The sequence below is a fragment of the Bombina bombina genome, chromosome 1 (genome assembly GCF_027579735.1).
Source record: "Bombina bombina isolate aBomBom1 chromosome 1, aBomBom1.pri, whole genome shotgun sequence".
Classification (NCBI taxonomy): domain Eukaryota; kingdom Metazoa; phylum Chordata; class Amphibia; order Anura; family Bombinatoridae; genus Bombina; species Bombina bombina.
In genome coordinates this window covers 1,005,355,489-1,005,375,661 of record NC_069499.1, presented here as the reverse complement: position 1 = coordinate 1,005,375,661, position 20,173 = coordinate 1,005,355,489, and the positions used below count along the sequence as shown (strand labels likewise).

Genomic DNA, 20,173 nt, shown 5'->3' with positions numbered 1-20,173 from the left:
TATTTAGATGATGGAATTGAATTGGAAAGTTGTTTAAAATGGTGTGCTCCATCTGAATTGTGAAAGTTTAATTTTGACTTGAGTGTCCTTTTAACCTCTTTCATGCAAAAATATTTTTGATAAGTTTAAATCCTGCTCCTTCATATGAAATATTTAAAGTTTAAAGTTGTTAGGTTTAAAGGGACATGAAACCCATATTTTTCCTTTTCTATTATCAATTTTGCTTTTTTCTCTTGGTATCCTTGCACTACTGGGAGCTAGCTGAGCACATAAGTCAATGACAAGAGGCATATATGTGCATCCACCAATCAGCTGCTGGCTGCTAAGCCTAACTAGGTATGCTTTTCAATAAAGGATACCAAGAGACCTAAGCAAATTAAATAACAGAGCTTACATTTTTAAATAACTTTCCAATTTACTTCTATCGGAATTATGAAATCATTTTTTTATGATTTTCTTGTCCCTATAAGCATAACTCTTATGTAAGTGAAGTAAAATATAAAGACATCACATAATGATAATAACAATAATGATAAATACATAAATAAATCTAAAACAATTTTTAGACCTTTATTATACACATATTTACAGGACCAGTTGGCACTGATTATCCACTCTCTCCAAGGGTAGACACACAATATAAATGTACACACTTATATGTAAAACATCTGTGTCATTGCTACCTCAGAATTACACGTTGCCTCTCATCTCAACATTATACTCACACCCACATCACAATATATACCCAGAAAGAAGCAGTACATATATTTGTATTTAAATAAGGTATTTTAAAAAAAGTTAGAAAACATTTTAATTACATCATCTTTATTTACAAACTGCACCTTGTTACCACCCCAGTGTAAAGCGATGATGCAATGAACCGTTTTTGTAGTGTAAGTTAAACTAGCAAGACTCCAAAGCTAATATTTCCTCTGGTGGTGCACAGCTATTGCTATTTTGTTTGTGTGACAGACATATTTAGATTTAGTTTAACATACATTACATTTATTTTTAAATTGACTTGCATCAAAAATAATCTGTTTTATTATTTCTTAGCAATGACTCAAAAGGTAGAGGGGCCATTTTGCAATATGTTAAATGGGTAAAAGATGGCTTATTTTATACTTAACCCTAATATTTGTTTTAAGTACATTATGTATTACAACCTCAGTTTTCCTAAACGTTGTTGCAGGGCAAAATACTTTATAGAATTTCTCAATGAATAAAATACAGGAAATAAGAACAATTGTGTGCGTTAACAACAACCAACAGAGTTCAGAGAACCAGCTTTGTGCTTAAAATTCCCCAAAATCGTATGTACTTAAAGGAATTATGGGTGGGAAATGCTAATTTACTTTGTACTCTAAAATTTTATAGTTTTTTTTTTCTTTTTTAATTGGCACCTTAGAATATTTGTGCAGTTTCAAGACCTTGTGGTTCATCTTTTACTAATGAATTAAACGTTCATTATCAGAAGTAAGGAATAAATACTATTTATTTATTTGTAAATTGTAATTCTCTCTGTGTGTCTGTTTGTATATATCTGTAATCTCAAATTTCTATGTGGTACACGCACCACATTATTTTTATATGTTCATATTTGTAAATTTATTTTTATATATATATTGTTATACAAAGTATTTCTACACACATACATCTGTTTCATTTAAATCTTACCCTCCCATAATACCTGCAATCTCATGCCTCCCTCTTTCACTCCCTCCCACATTACTCATATATATGCGAATTCCATTACGAGTTTGTCCACTTCATCTACAGAATCTCAGTATTTTTTGGGCAATTAGAAAAGAAGAGTCATTTCTGGTATAGCATGTTATGTTTTCTTTCTAATTCTGCCCCAAATATGAAAAAAACCTTAGCCAAGATTATCTAGAACAGTCTTGTACTGGCCAAATCATTTTGGGATTATACTGGCAGAATTATCAGGTATATGTTTAACCATTAAATTGCAGCATGTTTGTTATTGATCAAATGTAAAATACACTTGTGTTTTCTCCATCTAGAGATATAATCCTTGGAATTAAGGGGTCAGTTGTAGCAGAATGAACTTGCTTTCACTCGTTGGGTTACTCCATTCCCCTGCAGTACAGGATCCTTTAGATTAGGCTAAAAAAGGAAAAAGGAAATAGTTATTTCTTTTGGTTGGTCTGTCTGTCTCTCTCTATTTCTGTCTGTCTGCGAGAGGAAGAGAATAAATATATACCATGTAGATCATTGTGGTGATCTGGTGATCTTGATAAATGATTAATGTATCCATAATAAATCTTTCTTTCATGTAATTAGCAAGAGTCCATGAGCTAGTGACGTATGGGATATACATTCCTACCAGGAGGGGCAAAGTTTCCCAAACCTTAAAATGCCTATAAATACACCCCTCACCACACCCACAATTCAGTTTTACAAACTTTGCCTCCCATGGAGGTGGTGAAGTAAGTTTGTGCTAGATTCTACGTTGATATGCGCTTTGCAGCAGGCTGAAGCCCGGTTTTCCTCTCAGAGTGCAGTGAATGTCAGAGGGATGTGAAAAGAGTATTGCCTATTTGAATACAATGGTCTTCCTTTAGGGGATCTATTTCATAGGTTCTCTGTTATCGGTCGTAGAGATTTCTTCTCCTACCTCCCTTTTCAGATCGACGATATACTCTTATATACCATTACCTCTACTGATTCTCGTTTCAGTACTGGTTTGGCTATCTACTATATGTAGATGAGTGTCTTGGGGTAAGTAAATCTTATTTCTATTTTTGACACTCAAAGCTATGGTTGGGCACTTTATATGTAAAGTTCTAAATATATGTTTTAAACTTATATTTGCCATGATTCAGGTTAATCAGTATTCCTTCTTTCAGACTGTCAGTTTCATTATTTTTGAGAAAATGCATAGGAATAAATATTTTTTCTTACCTTCAAAAATTTTCAAATTGACTTTTTTCCTTTCAGGCTGTTAGGCTCGCGGGGGCAGAAAATGCTTCAATTTATTGCGTCATTCTTGGCGCAAACTTTTTTGGCGCAAAATTTCGTCATTTCCGGTGCCATAGTTGACGCCAGAAGTTTACACATGGTTGAGTCATTTTTTGACACATGTGTGTTACAGACTTTTTTTGCGCCAAAAAACGTGGGCGTCATTTTTGGCGCCAAAAAATGTGGGTGTCTTACTTGGCGTCAAAAAATGTGGGCGTCTTACTTGGCGCCAAAAAATGTGGGCGTCATACTTGGCGCCAAAAAATGTGGGCGTCATACTTGGCGCCAGTTTTTTTCACATTATTTCAGTCTCACTTTTTTGTTGCTTCTGGTTGCTAGAGGCTTGTTTGTTTTGCATTTATTTCCCATTCATGAAACTGTCATTTAAGGAATTTGATAATTTTGCTTTATATGTTGTTTTTTTCTATTACATATTGCAAGATATTTCAAAAGCTGTTCCTGTATCAGAAAATACTGAGGGATTCCTGATGACTGATATCAGTCCTACCAAAGCTAAGTTCATTTATTTTAATGTTATGAATGTTTATATTTAGCTATGGTTTGTAATAAGTTTTTATGATAAACTTTTACATGCAGAGTCCATTAGTATTTATGCATTATCTGTTGCTATTCTTTTTACATCTTATGTACAAGATATATTTAGGAATTTATAAGAATATTTTTCTGATTCTAGTATAAAGGCTTTGTCTGCTATCCCGCCTTCTAATAAAATTTGTATGTCTTTTTTAAACTTCTCATTTAGTTGATGAAGTTTCAAATGACCAACAACATACTGAATTATCATTCTATGATGGTGTTTTTCTCATTCAGAATATTCTTCATCAGATATTGACACTAACAAATCTACTTTTTTATTTTTAAATAGATTACATTAGTTTTTTGTTGAAAAGGTGTTGATTATTTTGGATATTGAAGTAACTAGTTCTTTTGATTAAGACTAGCTAACATTTAAATTCTGCTTATTAACCTTCTGTGGTTTCTTCAGAGGTTTTTTTCCAGTTCCTGATACTAGGGAATGTAATAGGCCGGGAATTTCTTTTATTCCTTCTTTAAGGTTTTTTTTGTATCCTTTGCCGGCAGTTTGTTCTAAGTTTTGAGGAAGATCCCTCAAGTTAATGGGACTATCTCTACTTTTGCTAACATACTACTATTCCTATAGCAGATAGTATTTATTTTTTCCTTGGGAAACTTGTATCTTTTTTAAGGAATAGAATTATTTTCAGGTACTTTTCTTAGACCTGTAATTTATTTGGCTGATGTTGCAACTGCTTCAGCTTTCTGGTTGGATACTTTAGTGCAACAAGTATCGGATTATGATTTGTTTAGCATTGTTAAGTTGATCAACATGCTAATAATTTCATTTGTGTCGTAATTTTTTTGATATTTTCGCAAATGAGGTTTAATCTATGTCTTTAGCTATGTTAGCTAGAAGAACTTTATGATTTCAATCTTGGAATGCTAATTTGATTTCTATATTCCATATTTCTTTTTTTCCAAGGTAATCAATTATTGGGTTCACAATTGGATTCAAGTCTTCAACTGTTACTCTGGGCTTCAAGATTGAGTTCTAAAGCTAAATGTTAAGCTTTTTTTTTTTTTTTTTTTTTTTTTTTTTTTTTTTCTTACTAAGGAACAGAATTCTAAATTCTTCCCCAAGTAACATGTTTATAATTGGAAGTTTTCTTCATTCAATTTAAGCCATTTAAAAAATTTAAAGTCCACAAATTTGCATTTAGGTGCAGTTCTTATTCCAGCTTAGCTGGTAAGGGGCAGGTTAAGACTTTTTAAAAAAAAATTGTTTGGTTTAATTCGGTCCAAACTTCTTAGATTTGGATACAGAATAGGATTCAGAGTAAAACCGTCTGTGAGAAGTATTTTTTTCTCTCTCTAACATATTCCAGCTATTCCAGTAAGGATCACACTTTCCTGAAGTGTGTTTCAGTCCTATATGTATTAGGTACTTGTGAAGCGCGGCTGGTCACCCTTTGGGGCTCAAGGCGCTGCTCAGACCTGGAGTTTTCTGGGGTATTTATACCAGTTCCTTTTTAGGAACAGGATTTGGGGTTTTTATTCAAAACTATTCATTATTTCAAAGATAGAAAATCTTTTTGAATTGTCATATAAGTATACCATCTTTTATAATGGAGTTTATATGGTCTATTCTGCCTTTTTGGTCAGTAATGGCATTATTTGTTTACAATAGATACAATAGATGCATAACTTCATTTTCTGTTTTCATTCAGATTATTTTCATTTTCTGAGATTCTCTTTTTTTGACAAGCTTTACCAATTTGTTGCTTTTCCTTCGGGTCTAGCGACAGCTCTAAGAATCTTTTCAAGGTTCTCAGTGTTTCCTTATTTGGACGGTCTCGTGGTACTGGCTCAGTCTTTTCATTCTGCGGAATCTCATATGATTCAACTTTGTTTTTTCTTCAAGACATGGTTAGAGGATCTTTTTATCAAAAGCTCCTTGATTCCTCAGACAAGGGTCACCTTTTTTCAGGTTTTCAGATAGATTGTGTCAATGTCTTTGTCTCTAGCAGACAAGTGACAATTTTATTGGATTCCGTTTGTCGGAACCTTCAGTCTCTATTATTTCCTTCACTTGCTATATGCATGGAAGTTTTAGGTACTATGGCTGCAGCATTGGATTCGATTCCCTTTGCTCATTTTCATAAGAAACCTTTCCAGTTTTTTTATACTGAATTAATAGTGCAGGGATTCTAGGATATCACTTTTAATATCTTTGAATCCCAATGTTCAACTATCTTTGATTTGGTGGTTAGATCACTATCATATAGTTCTTAGGGTCTCTTTCGGTTCATTCAACCTGGACCATGATCACTACAGATGCGAGTCTTTTAGGTTGGGAGGCTGTCTGGGGATCTCTGTCAGCACAAGGGGTTTGGAAATCTCAGGAGGCGAGATTACCAATCGATATTTTGGAACTCCGTGCGTTTTTCAGAGTTCTTCAGTTTTGCCTTCTTTTTGAAGAAAGAGACGTTATTGTTTTTCAGACAGATAATGTCACAACTGTGGCGTATGTCAATCATCAGGGTGGGACTCTCAGTCCTTAGGCTGTGAAAGAAGTATCTTGGATACTTGCTTGGGCTAAATCCAGCTCCTGTCTAATTTCTGCGGTCCATTTCCCTTGGATAGACAATTGGGAAGCGGATTATCTCTGTCAATCAAGCTTTACATCCGGGAGAATGGTCTCTTTACCCAGATGTATTTTTTTCAAATTGTTCAGATGTGAGGGCTTCCAGAAATAGATTTGATGGCATCTCATCTAAACAAGGAACTTCCCAGGGGCCTATTCAGGTCCGGGGATCCTCTGGCGGAAGCAGTGTATGCATTGACACTTCCTTGGAGTTATCAATCTGCCTATATCTTTTCGCCTCTGTTTCTTCTTTTTAGAGTGATTTTCAAAATCATCAGGGAGCAATCCTTTGTGTTGCTGGTGGCTCCAGCATGGCCACACAGGTTTTGGTATATGGTTCTTGATCGGTTGTCCAGTGGCTAATCTTGGTCACTTCCATTAAGGCCAGACCTTATATCTTAACATTCATTTTATCCATCAGGAACTCAAATTATTAATTTGATGGTATGGAGATTAACACTTAGTACTTAGTCTTACAAATTTCCCTGACTCAGTGATTAATACTATGTTGCAGGCTCATAAATCTGTGTCTAGTAAGATTTATTATCGAGATTGAAAGATTTACCTCTCTTGATGCTCTTCTCATAAATTCTCTTGGCATTCTTTTAGAATTGCTAGGATTTTATAGTTTCTTCAGGATGGTTTAGATAAGGGTTTTTGTCTGCAAGTTCCTTGCAAGGACAAATCTCTGCTTTTTCTGTGCTGTTTTCACAGACAAATTTGCTAATCTTTCTGTTATTCATTGTTTTGTTCAGGCTTTGGTTCGTATCAAGTCTGTCATTTAAGCCAATTTCTCCTCCTTGGAGTCTTAATTTGGTTCTGAGGGCTTTACAGGCTCTTCCGTTTGAGCATGTGCTTTATTTGGACATTTAAATTACTTTCATGGAAAGTATTGTTCCTTTTAGACATCTCTTCAGCTAGAACAGTTTTTGAATTATCTGCTCTTTCTTGTGAGTCTCCTTTTTCTGATTTTTCATCAGGATAAGGTGGTTTTGCTGTCTTCTTTTCAATTTTTACCTAAAGTTGTGAATTTTTAACAACATTAGTAGATGAATTATTGTCCCTTCCTTGTGTCCTAATACTAAGAATTCTTTGGAGAGATTCTTACATTCTTTGGATGAGGTAAGAGTTTTGAAATTATGTTGAAGCTACTCAGATTTCAGAAAGACTTCTAGTCTATTTGTTATTTTTTCTGGTTTTAGGAAAGGTCAGAAGGCTTCTGTCATTTCTTTGGCATCTTGGTTAAAGCTTTTTGATTCATCTTGCTTATTTGGAGTCGGGTTAATCCCCGCCTCAGAAGATTACGGCTCAATCTACTAGGTCAGTTTCTACTTCCTGGACTTTTAAGAATGAAGCTTCTGTTGATCAGATTTGGAAAGCAACGACTTGGTCTTCTTTGCATATTTTTACTAAATTCTACCATTTTGATGTTTTCTCTTCTTCAGAAGCAGTTTTTGGTAGAATAGTACTTCAGGCAGCTGTTTTCAGTTTGATTCTTCTGCCTATAACTTCAGTTTTTTTCATTATAAAAATTGAAACTTTTGATTTGGGTAGTGGATTAATTTTTCAGCGGAATTGGCTGTCTTTATTTTATCCCTCCCTCTCTAGTGACTCTTGCGTGGAAGTTCCACATCTTGGGTATCTGCTATCCCATACGTCACTAGCTCATAATTTATGTAAGAACTTACCTGATAAATTCATTTCTTTCATATTAGCAAGAGTCCATGAGGCCCACCCTTTTTTTGTGGTGGTTATGATTTTTTTGTATAAAGCACAATTATTCCAATTCCTTAATTTTTTGATGCTTTCGCTACTTTCTTATCACCCCACTTCTTGGCTATTCGTTAAACTGAATTGTGGGTGTGGTGAGGGGTGTATTTATAGGCATTTTAAGGTTTGGGAAACTTTGCCCCTCCTGGTAGGAATGTATATCCCATACGTCACTAGCTCATGGACTCTTGCTAATATGAAAGAAATGAATTTATCAGGTAAGTTCTTACATAAATTATGTTTTTTGCTAGAAAGATTCTTCAGGCAGCTGTCTCAGTTTGATTCTAGTGCCTTTTATTTAAGTTTTTAGAATTTTTAAGAAACCAATTATTTTGTTGGATTTAATTTCTCAGCGAAAATAGCTGTGTTATTTTTTTATTGTTACTCAAGGACTTACACATCTTGGGTATTATATCCCATCTGTAACAAGCTCGTGGACTCTTGCCACCTATATGAAAGAAAACATAATTTATTTAAGAACTTGCCTGATAACTCAATTTCTTTCATGGTGACGAGAGTCCACAAAACCCACCCATGTTTTTGGGGTTATAATTTTTTGTATATAGCACATTATTTATTCTGTTCTTCTTTTTTAATGCTTTTACTCCTTTTTACACCTTACTAACTTGGCTATACGTTAAACTGAGGTATGAGTAAGGTGGGAGGTGTATTTATAGACATTTTAAGTTTAGGAAAATTTGGCCCCTCCTGGCAGGAATGTATATCCCATCAATAACAAGCTTGTGGACTCTTGCCACCATGAAATAAATTACTTTAATAGGTAAGTTCTTACATAAATTGTTTTTCAAATGATTCCACAAAAATATATTGGTGAATTGCTTCATACCAGGTCATCTGTGCTGTCATCCTGAGTCAGATCTTCTCCCTCATCTCCATTAAGCGGCTCATCTGTGTTTGTGTCCCCTGCTTCTGATGTGCTATCGTCCTGGGAGAACTCACTTCGGCTGCAGTCTGACTTCTTCCTGACAGAGATGGCTAGAGGGAAACAAAGGTCATGGGTAAAGATGGACTTCTGTATGTTTTTCCTTGATCCTTTACACAAACAACAGGTGCCTTCTATGTAAAACAAAATGCATTACACTCTCTGCACTGGTCAAGCTTCTGTGAAAACTAACTCAGTTAAGAAACAGAAATTAACATTTTATGCAATTCGTTCTCTTTCTTAATATACATCTCAACCATTTTCACTCCCTTTATGTGTATAGCTACAACATATTGACTTCTTCTCACTTGCACACCTACACCATGCTCACCTTCTCCCTCCGTGTGCACATCTACATCATACACCTCTTCTTTTTCCTTGTGCACATCTACATCATGCTTAACTCTAACCTCCAAAGGTATGTATGCCTCATGCTTACCTCCTTCATTAATGTGAATGTCTACATCATGCTCACCTCCACCCACCATGTGGACAAATACATTATGCTCACCACCTCCTTCCATGTGCATGTCTACATCATGCTTAGCTTCTCAATCCACGTTCACATCTACATCATACTTACCTCCTCCTTCCATGTACACATCTACATCATACTTAACTCTTCCCTCCATATGTATGTGAGCCTCATGCTCACCTTCTTCATCCATGTGCAGAAATACATTATGCTCACCACCTCCTTCCATGTGCATTTTTACATCATGCTCAACTCCTCCCTACACGTGCATTTCTACATTATGCTTACATCCTCCCTTCATTTGTATATCTAATTCATGTTCACCCCTCCCTTCATATGCATTTCTATATCATGTTCACCTTCTTCCTCCATGTGCATTTCAACATCTTGTTCACCCCTCACTCCATATGCATTTTTACATCATGCTCACCCCTCCCTCCATTTGTATTTCTACATCATGTTTACCCTTCCCACCATATGCATTTCTACATCATGCTTACCCTTCCCTCCATATGCATTTCTACATCATGCTTACCCTTCCCTCCATATGCATTTCTACATCATGCTTACCCTTCCCTCCATATGCATTTCTACATCATGCTTACCCTTCCCTCCATATGCATTTCCACATAATGCTCACCTCCTTCCTCCATGTGCATTTCTACATCATGCTCACTTCCTTCCCCCCATGTGCAGTTCTACATCATGCTCCCCCCTCCCTCCATGTGCATTTCTACATCATGCTCACCCCACCCCATGTGCATTTCTACATCATGATCACCTCCTTTCTCCATGTGCATTTCTACATCATGCTCACCTCCTTTCTCCATGTGCATTTCTACATCATACTCACCTCCTTTCTCCATGTGCATTTCTACATCATGCTCACCCCTCCCTCCATGTGCATTTATACATCATGCTCACCTCCTTCCTCCATGTGCATTTCTTTCATGTAATTGGCAAGAGTCCATGAGCTAGTGACGTATGGGATATACAATCCTACCAGGAGGGGCAAAGTTTCCCAAACCTCAAAATGCCTATAAATACACCCCTCACCACACCCACAATTCAGTTTTACAAACTTTGCCTCCTATGGAGGTGGTGAAGTAAGTTTGTGCTAAGATTTCTACATTGATATGCACTTTTCAGCATTTTTGAAGCCCGGTTTCTCTCAGAATACAGTGAATGTCAGAGGGATGTGAAGGGAGTATTGCCTATTGAATGCAGTGGTTTTCCTCACGGGAGATCTATTTCATATGTTCTCTGTTATCGGTCGTAGAGATTCATTTCCTACCTCCCTTTTCAGATCGACGATATACTCTCATATATCATTACCTCTACTGATAACTGTTTCAGTACTGGTTTGGCTATCTGCTATATGTGGATGGGTGTCTTTTTGGTAAGTATGTTTTTATTACTTAAGACACCTCAGTTATGGTTCAGTACTTTATGCATTAATATAAAGTTCTAAATATATGTATTTGCCATGATTCAGGTTTCAGTATATTTCCTTTTGCAGACTGTCAGTTTCATATTTGGGAAATGCATTTTTTTAGGAAAACTTATTCCTTACCTTGGGTATAGTCTTTTTTCAAATTGACTGACATTTTAAATTCGGGGGCAGAATTAGGCTCACGAGGGCGCAAAATGCCAGACTATATGGCGTCAATTTTGGAGCAAGATTTTTTTGGCATGAAGTTACGTTCGATGACGCAAATTCGTAATTTCCGGCGTCTTTGTTGATGCCGAGTCCTTTCACAAGGTTGCGTCTTCAATGACGCGAGTGTGTCATTTCCGGATGTTGTCAGCGCCAAAAAAAATTCTCTGTTTGTTTGTGCGACATACTTGGCGCCAAATATTTTCATTATTTTAAACCCCATTCCTATATGCCTCTTGCCTTTTTTTCTCTTTCAGAGGGCTATGCTGTTTGCATTTTTTTCCTTTTCCCCCCATTTCTGAAACTGACATATAAGGAAATTGATAATTTTGCTTTATATGTTGTTTTTTCTCTTACATTTGCAAGATGTCTCATTCTGATCCTGTCTCAGAAGTCACTGTTGGAATCCTGCTAACTGATATCAGTTTCTCCAAAGCTAAGTACATTTGTTGTAATGCTGTGGTTTGTAATAAGTTGTCATGATAAACTTTTACATGCAGAGAATATGTCCATCAGTAATAGTACATTGCCTGTTGTTGTTCTTTAAACTTCTAATGTACAAAATATACCTGTGAATTTATAACAATTTATTGCTGTTTTTATTCAGAAGGCTTTTGTCTGCCATCCCGCCTTCTAATAAATGTAAAGGTCTTTTTTAACTTCTCATAAGTTGATGAAATTTCAAATGAACGACAACATACTGAATTATCCTCCTCTGATGAGGATCTATCTGATTCAGAAGATCCTTCCTCAGATATTGACACTGACAAATCTACTTATTTAATTAAAATTGAGTACATTCATTATTTGTTGAAGAAGTGTTCATTATTGGATATTAAGAAGACTAGTCCTCTTGATATTAAAAGTAGTAAACATTTAAATTATGTTTATAAACCTCCTGTGGTTATTCCAGAGGTTTTTCCAGTTCCTAATGCTATTTCTGATATGTTTTCTTAGGAATGGAATAGGCCTGGTACTTCTTTTATTCCTTCTTTAAGGTTTTAAAAATTGTATCCTTTGCCAGCAGTTAAGATTGGAGTTTTGGGAAAAAATCCCCAAAGATGGGACTATCTCTACTCTTGCTAAACATACTACTATTCCTATGGAAAATAGTATTTCTTTTAAGATCCTTTAGATAGGAAACTTTTATCTTGACTAAGGAGAGTTTTTTTATTTTCAGGTCTTTTTCTTAGGCCTGCAATGTCTTTGGCTATTGTTGCAGCTGCTTCAACCTTTTGGTTGGAAACATTAGCGCAACAAGTATCGGATCATGATTTGTCTAGCATTATTAACATGCTAATAATTTCATTTGTGATGCCTTTTTTGATATTATCAAGATTGATGTTAAATCTAGGTCTTTAGCTATTTTAGCTAGAAGAGCTTTGTGGCTTAAATCTTGAAATGCTGATATGACTTCTAAGTCGAGATTACTATTTCTTTCCTTCCTAGGTAATAAATTATTTGGATCACAGTTGGATTCAATAATTTAAACTGTCACTGGGGGGGAAGGGAGTTTTTTTGCCTCAAGATTAAGATCTAAGGGTAAATCTAAAGCTTCTAACCGTTTTCGTTCTTAAATAAGGAACAGAAATCTAATTCTTCCCCAAGGAATCTGTTTCCAATTGGAAGCCTTCTTCAAATTGAAATAAATCCAAGCCATTTAAGAGATTTAAGCCAGCCCCCAAGTCCACATGAAGGTGCGGCTCTTATTCCAGCTCAGCTGGTATGGGGCAGATTAAGATTTTTCTAAGATATTTGGATCAATTCGGTCCAAAATCATTGGATTCAGAGTATTGTCTTTCAGGGGTACAGAATAGGATTCAGAGTATGACCGCTTGTGAGACGATTTTTTCTCTCACGCATTCCAGCAAACCCAGAAAGGCTCAGGCTTCCTGAAGTGCATTTCAGGCCTGGACTTATCTGGAGTAATCATGCCAGATTCGTTTCACGAACAGGGTTTGGGGTTTTATTTAAATTTATTCATTGTCCAAAGAAAGAAAATTAATTCAGATCAGTTTTGGATCTAAAAATTTTGAATCGATATGTAAAAGTGCCAATTTTTCAAAATGGTGATTATAAGGTCTATTCTGCCTTTTGTTCAGCAAGAGCATTATGTGCCCACAATAGACTTACAGGATGCATATCTTAATATTTTGATTCATCCAGATCACTTTCAGTTTCTGAGATTCTCTTTTCTAGACAAGCATTACCAATTTGTCGCTCTTCCGTTTGGCCTAGCCACAGCTCCAGGAATCTTTTCAAAGGTTCTATGTGCCCTTCTCTCTGTAGTAAGAGAACAGGGTATTGTGGTGTTTTCTTATTTGGACGATATCTTGGTACTAGCTCAGTCTTTACATTCTGCAGACAAATCTCACACAAATCAACTTGTGTTGTTTCTTCAAAGACATGGTTGGAGGATCAGTTTACCAAAAAGTTCTTTGATTCCTCAGACAAGGGTCACCTTTTTAGGTTTCCACGTAGATTCAGTGTCCATGACTCTGTCTTTAACAGACAAGAGACGATTAAAATTGGTTTCAGCTTGTCAGAACCTTCAGTCGTTCTTTTCATTGGACGTGATCCCCTTTGCTCATTTTCATTCCTGCTTTGTATGCTGAATCAATGGTGCAGGGATTATACAAAGATATCACAATTAATATCCTTAAATCCCAATGTTCAACTCTCTCTGACTTGGTGGTTAGATCACCATCGAATTATTCAGGGGGCCTCTTTTGTTCATCCAACCTGGACCGTGATCACAACAGATGCAAGTCTTTCAGGTTGGGGAGCTGTCTGGGGATCTCTGACAGCACAAGGGGTTTGGAAATCTCAAGAGGCGAGGTTACCAATCAATATTTTAGAACTCTGTGCTATTTTCAGGGCTCTTCAGGTTTGCCCCCTATTTAAGACAGAGCCGTTCATTTGTTTTCAGATAGACAATATCACAACTGTGGCATATGTCAATCATCAGGGTGGGACTCACAGTCCCCAAGCTATGAAGAAGTATCTCGGATACTTGCTTGGGCGGAATCCAGCTCCTGTCTAATTTATGTGGTTCATATCCCAGGTGTAGACAATTGGGAGGCGGATTATCTCAGCCGTCAGACTTTACATGTGGGGGAGTGGTCGCTCCATCCAGATGGGTTTTCTCAGATTGTTCAGATATGGGGACTTCTTTCAAGAGTGATTTCCAAGATCATCATGGAACAATCGTTTGTGCTGCTGGTAGCTCTAGCATGGCCTCACAGGTTTTGGTATGCGGATCTTGTTCGGATGTCCAGTTGCCAACCTTGGCCACTTCCATTAAGGCCAGACCTTTTGTCTCAAGGTCCGTTTTTCCATCAGGATCTCAAATCATTAAATTTAAAAGGTATGGAAATTGAACGCCTAGTGCTCATAGAGGTTTCTCTGACTGAGTAATTAATACTATGTTACAGGCTCGTAAATCTGTTTCTAGGAAGATTTATTAGCGAGTTTGGAAGACCTATATTTCATGGTGTTCTTCTCATAAATTCTCCTGGCATTCTTTTAGAATTCCTAGAATTTTACAGTTTCTTCAGGATGGTTTGGATTAAGGTTTGTCTGCAAGTTCCTTGAAATGACAGATCTCGGCTCTTTCTGTTTTATTTCACAGAAAAATTGCTAAGTTTCCTGATATTCACTGTTTCATACAGGCTTTGGTCCGTATCAAGCCCCATTAAATCAATCTCTCCTCCGTGGAGTCTTAATTTAGTTTTTAAGGCTTTACAGGCTCCTCCGTTTGAGCCTATGCATTCTTTGGACATTAAACTACTTTCTTGGAATGTGTTGTTCCTTTTGGCCATCTCTTCTAAATTGTCTGCCCTTTCTTGTGAATCTCCTTTTTTGATTTTTCATCAGGATAAGGTAGTTTTGCAGACTTCATTTAACTTTCTTCCTAAGGTTGTGAATTCTAACAACATTAATAGATAAATTGTTGTCCCTTCTTTGTGTTCTAATCCTAAGAATTATTTGGAAAGATCCTTACATTATTTGGATGTGGTTAGAGCTTTGAAATATTATGTTGAAGCTACTAAAGATTTCAGGAAGACTTCTAGTCTATTTGTTATCTTTTCTGGTTCAAGGAAAGGTCAGAAGGCTTCTGCCAATTCCTTGGCATCCTGGTTAAAGCTTGTGATTCATTAGGCTTATTTAGAGTAAGGCCAGGCCCCGCCTCAGAGAATTACTGCTCATTCTACTAAATCAGTAGGCATTTAAGAATGAAGCTTCAGTTGATCAGATTTGCAAAGCAGCGACTTGGTCTTCTTTACATACATTTACTAAATTCTACCGTTTTGATGTATTTGCTTCTTCAGAAGCAGTTTTTGGTAGAAAAGTTTTTCAGGCAGCTGTTTCAGTTTGATTCCTCTGCTTATGATTAAGGTTTTTCTTTTCATCATGAGAATAACTTATATTTTGGGTTGTGGATTCATTTTCAGCAGAAAATGACTGTTATTATTTTATCCCTCCCTCTCTAGTGACTCTTCCGTGGAGTTCCACATCTTGGGTATTGCTATCCCATATGTCACTAGCTCATGGACTGTTGCTAATTACATGAAAGAAAACAAAATTTATGTAAGAACTTACCTGATTAATTAATTTCTTTCATATTGGCAAGAGTCCATGAGGCCCACCCTTTTTATGGTGGTTATGATTTTTTTGTATAAAGCACAATTATTTCCAAATACCTTTGTTGATGCTTTTTACTCCTTTCTTTTATCACCCCACTACTTGGCTATTCGTTAAATTGAATTGTGGGTGTGGTGAGGGGTGTATTTATAGGCATTTTGAGGTTTGCGAAACTTTGCCCCTCCCGGTAGGATTGTATATCCCATAATTCACTAGCTCATGGACTCTTGCCAATATGATAGAAATGAATTTATCAGGTAAGTTCTTACATAAATTATGTTTTCTACATCATGCTTACCCTTCTCTCCATATGCATTTCTACATCATGCTTACCCTTCCCTCCATATGCATTTCTACATCATGCTTACCCTTCTCTCCATGTGCATTTCTACATCATGCTTACCCTTCTCTCCATGTGCATTTCTACATCATGCTTACCCTTCCCTCCATATGCATTTCTACATCATGCTCACCTCCTTCCTCCATGTGCATTTCTACATCATGCTAACCTCCTTTCCTCCATGTGCATTTCTACATCATGCTCACCTCCTTTCCTCCATGTGCATTTCTACATTATGCTCACCTCCTTCCGTCATGTGCATTTCTACATCATGCTGACCTCCTTCCTCCATGTGCATTTCTACATCTTGCTCTCCCCTTCCTCCATGTGCATTTCTACATCATGCTCACCCCTCCCTCCCTCCATGTGCATTTCTACATCATGCTCACCTCCTTCCTCCATGTGCATTTCTACATCATGCTCACCCCTCCCTCCCTCCATATGCATTTCTACATCATTCTCACCTCCTTCCTCCATGTGTATTTCTACATCATGCTCTCCCCTTCCTTTATGTGCATTTCTACATCATGCTCTTGCCTTCCTCCATGTGCATTTCTACATCATACTCACCTCCTTCCTCCATGTGCATTTTTACATCATGCTCACCCCTCCCTCCCTCCCTCCATGTGCATTTCTACATCATGCTCACCCCTCCCTCCCTCCCTCCCTCCATGTGCATTTCTACATCATGCTCACCCCTTCCTCCATGTGCATTTCTACATCATGCACACCCCACCCTCCATTTGCATTTCTACATCATGCTCACCCCACCCTCCATGTGCATTTCTACATCATGCTCACCCCTCCCTCCCTCCATGTGCATTTCTACATCATGCTCACCTCCTTCCTCCATGTGCATTTCTACGTCATGCTCTCCCCTTCCTCCATGTGCATTTCTACATCATGCTCTCCCCTTCCTCCATGTGCATTTCTACATCATGCTCACCTCCTTCCTCCATGTGCATTTCTACATCATGCTCTCCCCTTCCTCCATGTGCATTTCTACATCATGCTCACCTCCTTCCTCCATGTGCATTTATACATCATGCTCACCTCCTTCCTCCATTTGCATTTCTACATCATGCTCACCTCCTTCCTCCATTTGCATTTCTACATCATGCTCACCCCACCCTCCATGTGCATTTCTACATCATGCTCACCCCTCCCTCCCTCCATTTGCATTTCTACATCATGCTCACCTCCTTCCTCCATGTGCATTTCTACATCATGCTCACCTCCTTCCTCAATGTGCATTTCTACATCATGCTCACCCCACCCTCCATGTGCATTTCTACATCATGCTCACCCCTCCCTCCCTCCATGTGCATTTCTACATCATGCTCACCTCCTCCATCCATGTGCATTTCTACCTCATGCTCACCTCCTCCCTCCATGTGCATTTCTACATCATGCTTACCTCTCCCTCCATGTGCATTTCTACCTCATGCTCACCTCCTCCCTCCATGTCCATTTCTACATCATGCTTACCTCTCCCTCCATGTGCATTTCTACATCATGCTCACCTTCCTCCATTTGCATTTCTACATCATGCTCACCCCTCCCTCTTTCTACATCATACTCACCTCCTTCCTCCATGTGCATTTCTACATCATGCTTACCTCCTTCCTCCATGTGCATTTCTACATCATGCTTACCTCCTTCCTCCATGTGCATTTCTACATCATGCTTACCTCCTTCCTCCATGTGCATTTCTACATCATGCTCACTCCTCCCTCCATGTGCATTTCTACATCATGCTCACCCCTCCCTCCATGTGCATTTCTACATCATGCTCACCCCTCCCTCCATGTGCATTTCTACATCATGCTCACCTCCTTCCTTCATGTGCATTTCTACATCATGCTCACCTCCTTCCTTCATGTCCATTTCTACATCATGCTCACCTCCTTCCTTCATGTGCATTTCTACATCATGCTCACCTCCTTCCTTCATGTCCATTTCTACATCATGCTTACCTCTCCCTCCATGTGCATTTCTACATCATGCTTACCTCTCCCTCCATGTGCATTTCTACATTATTCTCTCCCCATGTTCCGATTGACATCATGCTCAGTTTCTCCCCTGTTGTGTATTTCTAAATAATTCTCATCTCCCCTCTCCATGAATACATCAACATCATAATAATTCCAATTATACTCATTTCCTCCCACCATTTTCACTGTATCCTGTAAATACCAGGCATTGTGTATGATGCTAAACTGCACCTCCTTTTGCTTTTATTGTTACACACTGTAAACTGCCTTCCTCCTCATGCATAGTGAAATCAGTTTATCCTAATTGTCTTATCAGTTCTGTTCACCATTTCTATACAAGGCGCTTTCATGTGATCCCTTTACCATGTGCATACAGTTGGGTCTCATTTTTCACTGTTGCCTCTCACTTACCCGTGCAAGGTTTCTGTTCATCTGTTATTTGCTCCAAACGACCTAGTAAAGCATCAATGTTTGACTTGATTTGAGTGAGCTCTGATTTAATCGTTTGGATTTCATTACTTCTCACTGCAAATATAATATAAAAGGTATTGAAATGCTTTGGATTTAGTTGCAATCAACAAATACAGTTACAAATACTATTAATTATACTATTACTTATGCAACTCATTACTGCAGACAATCAATTGCAATTTAGTTAAATAATAATTTAATGTAAAATAAGTTTTTTCTTGATTTATTATGTATTATAATATTTGATATGGTACAGAGACATGGCATAGATCTTAATCTTATGCCAAACAATTCCTTCTGTATCACAAGCATAAATGTCCTGTCACAATCATTATCAAGTTAAAGTCAATTTTGTATTTATTTATGCATCAGAAGTGATTTACAACATTAGAAAAAAAGAATTGCATGACATATTTTATTTAAATTAAAAAAAAAAACATTTAAAACTGTCATTGTGTTGGTAAAATATTCCATTTAATTCATACAGGTAGTGAGAGTCCACAATCCATTACTCCTGGGAATTACTCTGCCCTACCACTTGGAGGAGGCAAAGATTCCCAAACCCCAATAGCTCTATAAAAAAACACCTCACAGGTACCTCAGTCTTGTCTTTGCCTCAGCTGGAGGAAGGTGAAGAATGAAGATGTCAGTATGTTTCTTCAGTGAGAGGGGCTTTCAGTCTATGTTGAGGCCCATTTTCCCCACAGAGTACAGTGTTCATCAGAGAGGGATGCATATGGGGTATGGTTAGTGGCTCTCTTTTTCACCTCATGGGAAATGTTGTCACAAACCTTCCATAGTGGTCTCAGGGATTTGTATTTTGCCTCTTCTTATAGATCTACAATATACTCTTTTCCATAACCTCTGCTATGTTATGTTTCAGTACTAGTCTGTCTATCTACTTTACTATCAGCTGATTGTCTGTTGGTAAGTATCATATTTTTATTATATGACACACTATAGCCTAGTTTGGGCATTTATAATTTTTTATATATATATATATATATATATATAACGTCCACAGAATGCAGGCACTCACTGGTCTTGTTAAAATGTAACAATTTATTTAGAAATCATTAAAAAGACATAACGTTTCGGCACCAATATGTGCCTTTGTCAAATGTCAACATGTAGCCAAACGAATATGCAGCACACTTAAAATCAATATGACACACAGTTAAAAACTGTGTGTCTTGGGTTAGCACACGTATGCCCTTTAGTACGCACACGCTGGGTTTTGGCACGCTAATTTCCTTTTTAACAGTGCAGTTTTTGCATAAGTTCTTCTATTATGCTGTGCAATATCCAGGCTTTGAGTGTGGAGTCTACTTGTCTCCTGCTTAATTTTTGTTTTGGCTTAACGTGCCTTAAACCTATACGTTTTATTAAGCTTCTTTAGGAGGGGTTGTTTTCCATTCCTCAAGTGCTTCTTTTAATGAGATATAATTGTTTTTGCTATTGTAGTTCAATGCTATAATGGAACCTTTTGATCCTGTTCCTAAATCTACTTTAGAAGCTGGGTCCTTTGAACACTTTCCTACCGATGTTAAGTGTGTGTGTGTACTGTAAAATAGCTTAGGTATCTCCTCCACCTTATTTATGTGACTCATGCTTAAATATGTTAATGCATTTAGACCAACCTATTGCTGCTTCTTTGGGTATTACTACTCCTTCTGTTTGTTCCTTTCAGGGGAGCTCTAAATATTTTGCTCCAGG

At 37.3% G+C, this 20,173-nt stretch overlaps 1 protein-coding gene across 1 annotated transcript in view; it reads right to left on the bottom strand.

Moving 5' to 3' along the window:
• Nucleotides 1-545: 545 nt before the first annotated feature.
• The window catches only part of RALY (RALY heterogeneous nuclear ribonucleoprotein), a 128,829-nt gene continuing 109,201 nt past the window's right edge, over nucleotides 546-20,173 (bottom strand). Inside the window, 3 exon segments of the mRNA XM_053712856.1 lie at nucleotides 546-2,127; nucleotides 8,781-8,929; nucleotides 18,398-18,511. Coding sequence (XP_053568831.1) covers nucleotides 2,050-2,127; nucleotides 8,781-8,929; nucleotides 18,398-18,511 — 341 coding nt within the window. The 3' untranslated portion in view covers nucleotides 546-2,049.